This window comes from Leucoraja erinacea, unplaced genomic scaffold (assembly GCF_028641065.1).
Source record: "Leucoraja erinacea ecotype New England unplaced genomic scaffold, Leri_hhj_1 Leri_58S, whole genome shotgun sequence".
In the NCBI taxonomy this organism is placed as follows: Eukaryota; Metazoa; Chordata; class Chondrichthyes; order Rajiformes; family Rajidae; genus Leucoraja; species Leucoraja erinaceus.
In genome coordinates, this window is record NW_026576498.1 from 218,717 (window position 1) to 230,000 (window position 11,284).

At 53.1% G+C, this 11,284-nt stretch overlaps 1 protein-coding gene across 2 annotated transcripts in view; it reads left to right on the forward strand.

Annotated features, from left to right (window-relative positions):
• Positions 1-4,174: 4,174 nt before the first annotated feature.
• The window catches only part of LOC129694246 (schwannomin-interacting protein 1-like), an 11,989-nt gene continuing 4,879 nt past the window's right edge, over positions 4,175-11,284 (forward strand). The window contains exons 1-5 of one of the 2 annotated variants that reach the window (XM_055630960.1): positions 4,175-4,335; positions 6,746-7,084; positions 8,673-8,779; positions 10,233-10,338; positions 10,436-10,558. In XM_055630960.1, the coding sequence (XP_055486935.1) occupies positions 4,300-4,335; positions 6,746-7,084; positions 8,673-8,779; positions 10,233-10,338; positions 10,436-10,558 (711 nt within the window). In that variant the 5' untranslated portion in view covers positions 4,175-4,299. Of the gene's footprint in view, positions 4,336-4,617; positions 4,747-6,745; positions 7,085-8,672; positions 8,780-10,232; positions 10,339-10,435; positions 10,559-11,284 lie in introns of those variants that run through there. The other variant, XM_055630961.1, reaches the window with a different exon arrangement.

Sequence of the window (11,284 nt, forward strand, 5' to 3'; positions counted from 1 at the left end):
CTCCCTCCCTCTCTCCCTCTCTCTCCCTCTCCCCTCTCTCTCTCCCCCCTCTCTCTCCCCCACCCTCTATTTTTTCTCTCTCTTTTCTTTCTCCTTCCCTCTCCCCCTCTCTCCCTTCTCCCCCCCCTCTCTCCCCCCCCCATCTCTCTCCCCCTCCTCACTCTGGGTGGGGAGGGAGAAGAGCATCGAGTCAGTCGGCCGTTGAATCTCCCCCCACCCCCCCTCCCCTTCCACCTCCCGTGGAATAGCAGACTCTAGTCGTGAGACCAGGCCAGCCCGTTAATTGAGTGCAGATGAGGTCCTTGTTGTCACAGAGGCCCCATTGCAGCGTGCGGAGGCTGGGACAGGCCACATCCCTCCCCCCCCCCCCCCCCCCCACCATCTCCAACTCTGGGAACCGCAGCCCCTCCCCACCCCCCGAGACACCTTCGCAGCAGGCCTTTACTGCCAGCCAATGTTCATAAGAGTTTCAAACGTTTTTCTTCCTTTGTACAGTTTTGTAAGTTGTCAATAAAATTGTGATCGATCGCGACGTCTGTGGGCGATCCGCCCGGTTCATTACGAGCGAGAGACACAAAAGTGTCGGAAGAACTTGGCGGGTCAGGCAGCCTCCACGGAGGTGACCAAATGTCGGGGGAACGAACTGAGCCGAAGATAGACGCAATGTAAAAACATAGACAATAGGTGCAGGAGTAGAGGCCATTCGGCCCTTCGAGCCTGCACCATTCGCCATTCAATATGATCATGGCTGATCACGGAAAACTTTTTCTCACATAGATGTGAGTCTGTGGAATTCTCTGCCTCAGAGGGCGGTGGAGGCCGGTTCTCTGGATGCTTTCAAGAGAGAGCTAGATAGGGCTCTTAGAGATAGCGGAGTCAGGGGAGAAGGCAGGAACGGGGTACTGATTGGGGATGATCAGCCACGATCTTATAGAAACTTACAAAATTCCTAAGGGGTTGGACAGGCTAGATGCAGGAAGATTGTTCCCGATGTTAGGGAAGTCCAGGACAAGGGATCACAGCTTAAGGATAAGGGGGAAATCCTTTAAAACCGAGATGGGAAGAACTTTTTTCACACAGAGAGTGGTGAATCTCTGGAACTCTCTGCCACAGAGGGTAGTTGAGGCCACACAGTTCATTGGCTATATTTAAGAGGGAGTTAGATGTGGCTAAGGGGTTCAGAGGGTATGGAGAGAAGGCAGGTACGGGATACTGAGTTGGATGATCAGCCATGATCATATTGAATGGCGAATGGTGCAGGCTCGAAGGGCCGAATGGCCTACTCCTGCACCTATTGTCTATGTTTCTATCATCCAACTCAGTATCCCATCCCTGCCTTCTCTCCATACCCCCTGATCCCTTTAGCCACAAGGGCCACATCTAACTCCCTCTTAAATATAGCCAATGAACTGTGTGGCCTCAACTACCTTCTGTGGCAGAGAGTTCCATAGATTCACCACTCTCTGTGTGTGAAAAATCCCAGACATTGTGTCCCCCGCAAACATGAACACCAACTGCCATCTGGTGGCCAATTATGCCAGTGCAAGTTCCTGGTGTCAACAAAATCCTGCATTTATGTAGCCTCGATAGACGGACTGGGACAAGTATGCAATGGAATCCGACTTTGAGCCAGGATGTCAAGAGAAATGAGGTAAAGCTTTTAATTGCAGGATCGAGAGACCATATTTGGCGGGACTGTCATATGCTGAGAGAATGGAGCAGCTGGGCTGGTACACTCTGGAGTTTAGAAGGATGAGAGGGCATCTTATTGAAACGTGAGATTGCTAAGGGTTTGGACACATACGCTAGAGGCAGGAAACATGTTCCCGATGTTGGGGGAGTCCAGAACCAGGGGCCACACACACACACACACACACACACAGTTTAAGATTAAGGGGTAGGCCATTTAGAACGGAGATGAGGAAACACTTTTCCACACTGAGAGTTGTGAGTCTGTGGAATTCCCTGCCTCGGAGGGAGGTGGAGGCAGGTTCTCTGGATGCTTTCAACAGAGAGCTAGATAGGGCTCTTAAAGATAGCGGAGTCAAGGGATATGGGGAGAAGGCAGGAACGGGGTACTGATTGTGGATGATCAGCCGTGATCACAGTGAATGGTGGTGCTGGCTCGAAGGGCCAAATGGCCTCTACTCCAGCACCAATTGTCTAATGAAAGATACAGATAGTGAAAGGCTTGGATGGAGGATGTTTCCACTAGTGGGAGAGTTTAAGTCTAGGACCAGAGGGCACAGCTTCAGAATTAAAGGACACAGGACGTTCTTTAAGGATGGAGATGAGGAGGAATTTCTTTAGTCAGAGGGTGGGTGGTGAATCCGTGGAATTCATTGCCACAGACGGCTGTGGAGGCCAAGTCTAACTTAGTGTGTTTTTCGGAGAGAAACAGGCCCTTCTGCCCACTGAGCGTGTACACTAATGCTATCCCCCCCACACACACACACTGGGGACAATATACAATTCCACCAAGCCAATTAACCTACAAAGCTGCTCGTGTGGGAGGAAACCAGAGCACCCGGAGAAAACCCACGCAGGTCATGGGGAGAAGGTACAGACTCTGTACAGACAAGCAACAGTGGGCGAGGCAGCAGCTCCACCCGCTGCACCATTGCGCCGCCCACAATACAATCAACCAATGTTTCTAAGATGGAGATTGACAGAGTCTCGATTATGCTTAGAGGGAGTACAGAGAAGGTTCACCAGACTGATTCCTGGGATGTCAAGACTTTCATATGAAGAAAGACTGGATAGACTCGGCTTGTACTCGCTAGAATTTAGAAGATTGAGGGGGGGGATCTTATAGAAACTTACAAAATTCTTAAGGGGTTGGACAGGCTAGATGCGGGAAGATTGTTCCCGATGTTGGGGAAGTCCAGGACAAGGGGCCACAGTTTAAGGATAAGGGGGAAATCCTTTAGAACCAAGATGAGAAAAACATTTTTTTTCACACACAGAGAGTGGTGAATCTGTGGAATTCTCTGCCACAGAAGGTAGTTGAGGCCACACAGTTCATCGGCTATATTTAAGAGGGAGTTAGATGTGGCTAAAGGGATCGGGGGGTATGGAGAGAAGGCAGGTACGGGATACTGAGTTGGATGATCAGCCATGCTCATATTGAATGGCGAATGGTGCAGGCTCGAAGGGCCGAATGGCCTCTACTCCTGCACCTAATTTATGAACTGGGGCAGTCGTTTCTGGTGATTAAAACAACGAGAGGAGATCTTACTGGGAGACAAAATTGATAAGTAATGGGAGTAGAATTAGGCCATTCCGCCCATCAAGTCTACTCCGCCATTCAATCATATCTCTCCCTCCTAACCCGATTCTCCTGCCTTCTCCCCATAACCCCTGACACCCGCACTAATCAAGAATCTATCTATCTCTGCTTTTAAAAACATCCACTAACTTGCGGGCTCCACAGCCGCCTGTGGCAAACAATCCCACAGATAGAAACATAGAAATATAGAAATTAGGTGCAGGAGTAGAGGCCATTCGGCCCTTCGAGTCTGCACCGCCATTCAATATGATCCTGGCTGATCATCCAACTCAGTATCCCGTACCTGCCTTCTCTCCATACCCTCTGATCCCCTTAGCCACAAGGGCCACATCTAACTCCCTCTTATATATAGACAATGAACTGGCCTCAACTACCCTCTGTGGTAGAGAATTCCACAGATTCACCACTCTCTGACTGCAGAAATTCCTCCTCATCTCCTTCCTAAAAGAATGTCCTTTAATTCTGAGGCTGTGCCCTCTGGTCCTCAATCAATAACCCGTGCCTGCCTTCTCCCCATATCCCTTGACTCCACTAGCCCCTAGAGCTCTATCTAACTCTTAAATCCATCCAGTGAGCTGGCCTCCACTGCCCTCTGTGGCAGGGAATTCCACAGATTCACAACTCTCTGGGTGGAAAGGTTTCTCCTCATCTCAGTCCCAAATGGCCACAGATTCACAACTCTCTGGGTGGAAAGGTTTCTCCTCATCTCAGTCCCAAATGGCCACAGATTCACAACTCTCTGGGTGGAAAAGTTTCTCTTCGTCTCAGTCCCAAATGGCCACAGATTTACACAACTCTCTGGGTGAAAAAGTTTTTTCTCACCTCAGTCTTAAATGACCTCCCCTCCCTTCTCTCGCTCCCTCCCTCTCCCTTGAGCCACCAACGCCCAGATGTGTTCCAGCGGTTTTTTTCTTAAGTAGGGGAGAATTTGGCAATTCCCGGAGCTGGGAGGAGCTCCCGACGTGGATAGTTGGAGAGGAACTGGGACCATTCCCATTCCCCGCGGTTGTATGAGAGGAAAGGGTGTCCAAACTTGGAATAAGGGGGTGAGTGAATCAGGGGGTTGGGGCAGGGAGGCGAGGACGGGTCTAGAACTGGCCTGGACCCCACCCCGGGTCGAAAAGTCACAGCCGGCTTTAATTTAAAACTCTTTAAAACTTTGCAGAGACCTCCTGCGAAAAAAAAAACGTAACTTTTGAGAAACTTTCTAAACTAATTCTAACTTCAGGAAAGTTACTCCACCAACTTTTATATATGCAGGAACTCCCAAAAAGTTCCAACTTTTCTCTCCCAATTTTCTGAAACTTCCTAAACTAACTTTCAGAAACTTCAGAAACTTTCTAAAGTAACTTTATGTTGAGAAACATTCTCAACCAACTTTCTCGCCGTGAAACTCCACACCCGGAAGTCGGGCAACTAACTGCCAAGGAAACTTTCCCGGAGACGCCTGGACTTAAGTAAATGTTTTAAAGGGATTTGGGCGGAGAATGTCGCTGCCCGGTGGCGGGGCCAGGTGTAGAGAGAAGGGGTCCTTAACCACCTCACTCCCCTCTCCTCCCCTACTCTCCCCTCTCATCTCCTCCCCTCCCCCCTCCGCTCCTCCCCTCTCCTCTCCTCTCCTCCTCTCCCCTCTCCTCCTCTCTCCCCTGCTCTCCTCTTCCCCTCCTCTCCTCTCTCCTCCTCTCTCCTCCCCTTTCCTCCCTTCTCCTCCCCTCTCTTCCCCTCTCCTCTCCTCTACTCTCCACTCCCCTCCTCTCCCCTCCTCTCCTCTCTCCTCCCCTCTCCTCCCCTCTCCTCTCCTCTCCTCTCTTCCCCTCTCCGCTCATCCACTTTTCTTTCCTCTCCTCTCCTCGCCTTTCCTCTTGTCCCCTTTCCTACACTCTATCCTCCTCTCCTCACCTCTTCTCCCTACTCTCCTCCCCCCTACCCTACCCTCCTCCCCTCCCCTCCCCTCCACTCCTCTCCCCCTCTCTGCCCCTCCTTTCCCCTCACCTGGACTTAAGTCTTCTCTTCCCCCCCTCACCTCCCCTACTCTCCCCTCACTTCCCCTCTCCACTCCCCTCTATTCCCCCTCCCCTCTCCTCCCCCCCCTCCCCTCCCTTCTTCCCCTACTCTCCCCTCTCTCCCCTCTCCTCCCCTACTCTCCCTTCTCCCTCTCTCCCTTCCCCTCTCCTCTCCTCTCCTCTCCTCCCCTCCCTTCCCCTCCCCTCTCCCTCCCTCCCCCCCCCTCCCCTCTCCTCCCCTCTCCTCCCCTCCTCTCCCCTCTTCCTCTCCTCGCCTTCCCTCTGCTCCCTTCTCCCTCTCCTCCTCTCCCCTCTCCTTTCCTCTCTGCTCTCCTCTCCTCTCCCTCCTCCTCTCTCCTCCCCTTTCCTCCCCTCTCCTCCCCTCTCCTCCTCCCCTCTCCTCCCTTCCCCTACTCTCCCTCCCCTCCCCTTCCTCCTCCCCTCCCCTCCCTTTCCCTCCCTTCCCCTACTCACCCCCTCCTCCTCTTTCCTTCCCCCTCCCTTCCCCTCCCCTCCCCCTCTCCTCCCCTCTCCTCCCCTCCCCTCCCTCTCTCCTCTCCCCCCCTCTCCCCCCCCCCCCCCTCCTCCTCCCCACCCTCTCCTTGAAGGGAGGGAAGGGAGCACTGAGCCAGGGGATACGGAGGTGAGACGCCGTGGGAAGGGTGTAGAAAGGGGGGGAGGGGGGGGATGGCCCAGCTGTGGTTAGACATAGTCCAGTCTATCCTAACCTCCTCCCCCCTCATCTACACCCCACCCCCTCCTCTCCCCCCTCCACATCCACTCCCCTTCTCCCTCCCTTCCCCACATCCTCCACTCTCTCCTCCTCTCTCCTCCCCTCTCCTCCCCGTGTCCTCCCCTCTCTCCCCCCCCCTCTCCTCTCCCTTCCCCTTCCCCTCTCCCCACTCTTCCCCCCTCCTCCCCCTTCTTTTCCTCCCCACCCCCTCTCCTCCCCCCCCTCTCTCCTCCTCCCCACTCCCTCTCCTCCCCTCTCCTCTCCTCTCCACTCCTCTCCTCCCCTCTCTCCTCCCCTCTCCCTCCCCTCTCTCCTCCCCTCTCTCCTCCCCTCTCTCTCTCCCCTCTCTCCTCCCTCCTCCCCCCTCTCTCCTCCCTCCTCCTCTCCTCCCCTCTCCTTCCTCCTCCTCCCTCTCTTTTCCTCCCCTCCTCCTCCTCCTCCCTCCCTCCTCCCCCTCTCTCCTCCCTTCTCCTCCTCCCCTCCCCTCCTCCTCTCACCCCCTCATCTCCTTGGTATTCCAACTGGAATGTAAACTGGAGGTGGTGGAGTGAGGGCTTAAGCCAGAGAGGGTTATTGGGAAGAAAGAGCTACTTTAAATGTAGTTGCATCTGGTTGGGTAACTATAGTTGGGTGGAGATTATTCTGTGCTTTAATTGTGCGGGGGAAGAACGAATTGCTCTCATTCTCTCCCTCTCATCCTTCTCTCCCCCCCCGCTGTAGAAGCATGTTATGGATGTGGGAACATCCCACTCCGGCTGTTCCCGCTTGGACCCAGAACGTTCCCTGTCCCCGGGGCGGGAGTGCGGAGTTCCTGGGGCCGAGCTGAGCGTCGGTGGGGACGGGGACTGGGACGGACGGAGGGGGCAGAACGGCGGGGCGCTGGGTCACTGCGTAGCCGGGTCCTCCATCAGCCAGCCAGCGCCCCACAGCCCGGACATCCAGCTGCCCATCATGGACTGGCAGGCCCTGGAGCAGCACATCGCGGGGCTCCAGCAGATGGAGACGGAGAGACAGGCCAGGGAGGGGCCCCGGCCACAGCCCCCCCACCCCCCAGCCTCGGTGAGAACCCTAGGGCAACGAAATTCCTGCTTTGCTTCAGCACAACAGAACACAGTAGGCATGAATACAGAACAGATCAGTGTGTCCATATACCATTATATATATATACTAGACCAAGTGGTTTATACTCTCTAGAATTTAGGAGATTGAGGGGGGATCTTATAGAAACTTACAAAATTCTTAAGGGGTTGGACAGGCTAGATGCAGGAAGATTGTTCCCGATGTTGGGGAAGTCCAGGACAAGGGGTCACAGCTTAAGGATAAGGGGGAAATCCTTTAAAACCGAGATGAGGAGAACTTTTTTCACACAGAGAGTGGTGAATCTGTGGAACTCTCTGCCACAGAGGGTAGTTGAGGCCACACAGTTCATTGGCTATATTTAAGAGGGAGTTAGATGTGGCCCTTGTGGCCAAGGGGATCAGAGGGTATGGAGAGAAGGCAGGTACGGGATACTGAGTTGGATGATCAGCCATGATCATATTGAATGGCGGTGCAGGCTCGAAGGGCCGAATGGCCTCTACTCCTGCACCTAATTTCTATGTTTCTATGTTAAGTGCAGACCCGTTGCCTCCATGGGAGACGTGGTCCTCCAACTCCAAGAGGCGGGCGCCAGCAGCCGTTATAGTTGGCGACAAAATGAGTGAGTGGGGGGGGGGGGGGAAGAAGGATTTTATTAAAAATGTGTACATAAACACGACAAAATTTAATCAGGAGTGGATACTTGGAATGAAAAGTGAAATCTCTACCGAAATGGAAAAAATCTGGGCGTTTCTGCTTCTGGTGTTGGCGTAGCAACGAATCAAAGGCTGGCACCCACAAGTCAGGCAGAAACACACACACACACACACACAGTTTTAATATTATACTAGACCAAGTGCAGACCCGTTGGGTCTGCTCCCCCAATGGTGTGATTCCCCCAACCCAATATTCCACCATGCACCCGTCTCCTCCAATGGAACTGAAGCCGTTGCCAAATGTAAGTTTCCAGCACTCCCCTGCCTCCCTCAATTGCACCTCCCCTGCCTGCTGCAGCAGTGAAAAGTTAAGTGTTCCTGTCTTGCAACTTTGTTTCGAAGTGTGTTGGAAGCTGATAGGAAGGAGCAGCCGTCAACGAATCAAAAGGCAGGAAGGGATCCGTACTGCAGGCGGACGGATTTGAGTTTTATATATATATATAGATAGATAGATAGATAGATACACACATGAATAAATAACACTGATAAAGTGCAAATAAACAGATAATGGGCTATTAATGTTCAGAGTTTTATCCGAGCCGAGTTTAATAGCCTGATGGCTGTGGGGAAGCAGCTATTCCTGAACCTATTGGGAGTTTCGTTTGAGTTACTTGGAAGTAGAGAAATCAAGAGTCACACCGCTGGGTTGTAAGCTGCTCAAGCGGGATATGAGGTGCTGTTCCTCCAATTTGTGCGCCGGGCGTAACTCTGACAGTGGAGGAGGCCCAGGACAGAGAGGGGTACGGAGTGAGGGTTGGGGTGAGGCAGGGGGGAGGGGAGGGGTACAGAGTCCACAGCTGACGGTTCCTTTCTCTCTCTCTCACCCCCATCCCCCCCAACACACACACTCACAGCCGGTGGGCCGGAGACGGGCGGAGGGGATGCAGCGTTTGGTGTCGTGGCCTCGAGCGGACAGCACGGCCTGGAGAGCCATGGGAGAGACCATGGGCTGTGCCTCCCGGTGAGAGGGGGGGTGGGGGTGAAGGGAGGGTGAGGGGGGGTAGGGGTAGTGGTGAGGGGGCACATCACTCTATGAGGGGCAGTACCTTTTCCACACAGAGGGCGGTGGGTGTACGGAACGAGCTGCCGGAGGAGGTAGTCGAGGCTGGGACTATCCCAACGTTTAAGAAACAGTTAGACAGGTACATGGGCTTTAAGAAAAAGATAGTAGTAAAGAAAGTAAAGAAAGTGTCGTGAAGTGCAAGAGTGTTGGGAAAAGAAAGCCCCTTAGAAAAGAAGTTAGAGTAAAGTGAGAAAGTCGACCCTAGAAAAGAAAGAAAAAGAAAGTGGGAACAATCGCTCTATTATAACATTAAACTCCGCAGAAAGGGGACTACCAACCAAGTCTGTTTTTGTTGTTTTACCTCCCGTTACCAGGTCCTGATACCATTTATTTATTCATTTAAATTGCTATTGAAGCGGTACAAAAAATGTATTAAGATATATGTGTTGTGTAGTATTGTAATTTACCGTACTTCTAATAAAAAAAAAATTAAAAAATAAAAAATTAAAAATTAAAAAAAAGAAAAGATAGGTACATGGATAGGACGGGTTTGGAGGGATGTGGGCCAAACGTGGGCAGGTGGGACTAGTGTAGATGGGGCATGTTGGCCGGTGTGGGCAAGATGGGCCCAAGGGCCTGTTTCCATGCTGTATCACTCTGTCTCTGTGACTCTGTGTGTCTCTGTGTGACTCTGTGTGTCTCTGTCTGTGTCTCTGTGTGACTCTGTGTGTCTCTGTGTGTCTCTGTGACTCTGTGTGTCTCTGTGTGACTCTGTGTGACTCTGTGTGACTCTGTGTGACTCTGTGTGTGACTCTCTGTGTGACTCTCTGTGACTCTGTGTGACTCTGTGTGACTCTGTGTGTCTCTGTGTGACTCTGTGTGACTCTGTGTGTCTCTGTGTGTCTCTGTGTCTCTGTGTGACTCTGTGTGTCTCTGTGTGTCTCTGTGACTCTGTGTGTCTCTGTGTGTCTCTGTGACTCTGTGTGTCTCTGTGTGTCTCTGTGTGACTCTGTGTGTCTCTGTGTGTCTCTGTGTGTCTCTGTGTGACTCTGTGTGTCTCTGTGTGTCTCTGTGTGACTCTGTGTGTCTCTGTGTGTCTCTGTGTGTCTCTGTGTGTCTCTGTGTGTGTCTCTGTGTGTCTCTGTGTGTCTCTGTGTGTCTCTGTGTGTCTCTGTGTGTCTCTGTGTGTCTCTGTGTGTCTCTGTGTGTCTCTGTGTGTCTGTGTCTGTGTGTCTCTGTGTGTCTCTGTGTGTCTCTGTGTGTCTCTGTGTGTCTCTGTGTGTCTCTGTGTGACTCTGTGTGTCTCTGTCTGTGCGTGTGTCTCTGTGTCTCTGTGACTCTGTGTGACTCTGTGTGTCTCTGTGACTCTGTGACTCTCTGTGACTCTGTGTGTCTCTGTGCCTGGGTTTAGATTCCACAACCGTATGAACCTTCAACTCTGCTTCATCAACGACAGCAGCAGCGAGAGTGACCCCGAGGATGAGGGGCAAAGGTCACCAGCCGACCCCGCGCCCCAGGTAGCAGGACCTTTGACCCCCCGGTGTGGGGGAGGGGGAGGGGAGGGAGAGGGTGCGGTTGGGTCGGCGCTGATGGACGTTGCGTTCTCTGCGGCAGGGGTCGGCGTTGACCGGGTGCCGCGGCGAGCTGGAGCGGGAGGCGCGGCGAGGCCTAGCGCTGGTGCGGAGGCAACTGGAGCAGGAACGGCAACGACACAGAGAGAGCAGCTGCACCGGCCCGGTGAGAGGAGGAGACCCCCACCCCCCGACATCACCGCCCTCCCCCTCCATCATCAGCCCCCTCATCCTCAACCTCCACTTCACCCTCCCCCACCCCACCCCCCCCCAACCCATCACCCCCCCCCCCCATCATCAGCCCCCCTCATCCTCAACCCCCACCCCTCCCCCAATCCCCGAGACATCAGCCCCCCCCTCACCCTCAACCCCCTTCCCCCACCAACCACACCACCATCTCTGCCACAGAGGGTAGTTGAGGCCACACACAGTTCATTGGCTATATTTAAGAGGGAGTTAGATGTGGCCCTTGTGGCTAAAGGGATCAGGGGGTATGGAGAGAAGGCAGGTACGGGATACTGAGTTGGATGATCAGCCATGATCATATTGAATGGCGAATGGTGCAGGCTCGAAGGTCCGAATGGCCTCTACTCCTGCACCTAATTTCTATGTTTCTATGTCCCCTATCAATAACCCGTGCCTGCCTTCTCCCCATATCCCTTGACTCCATAGAAACATAGAAACATAGAAATTAGGTGCAGGAGTAGAGGCCATTCGGCCCTTCGAGCCTGCACCGCCATTCAATATGATCATGGCTGATCATCCAACTCCGTATCCCGTACCTGCCTTCTCTCCATACCCCCTGATCCCCTTAGCCACATCTAACTCCCTCTTAAATATAGCCAATGAACTGGCCTCAACTACCCTCTGTGGCAGAGAGTTCCAGAGATTC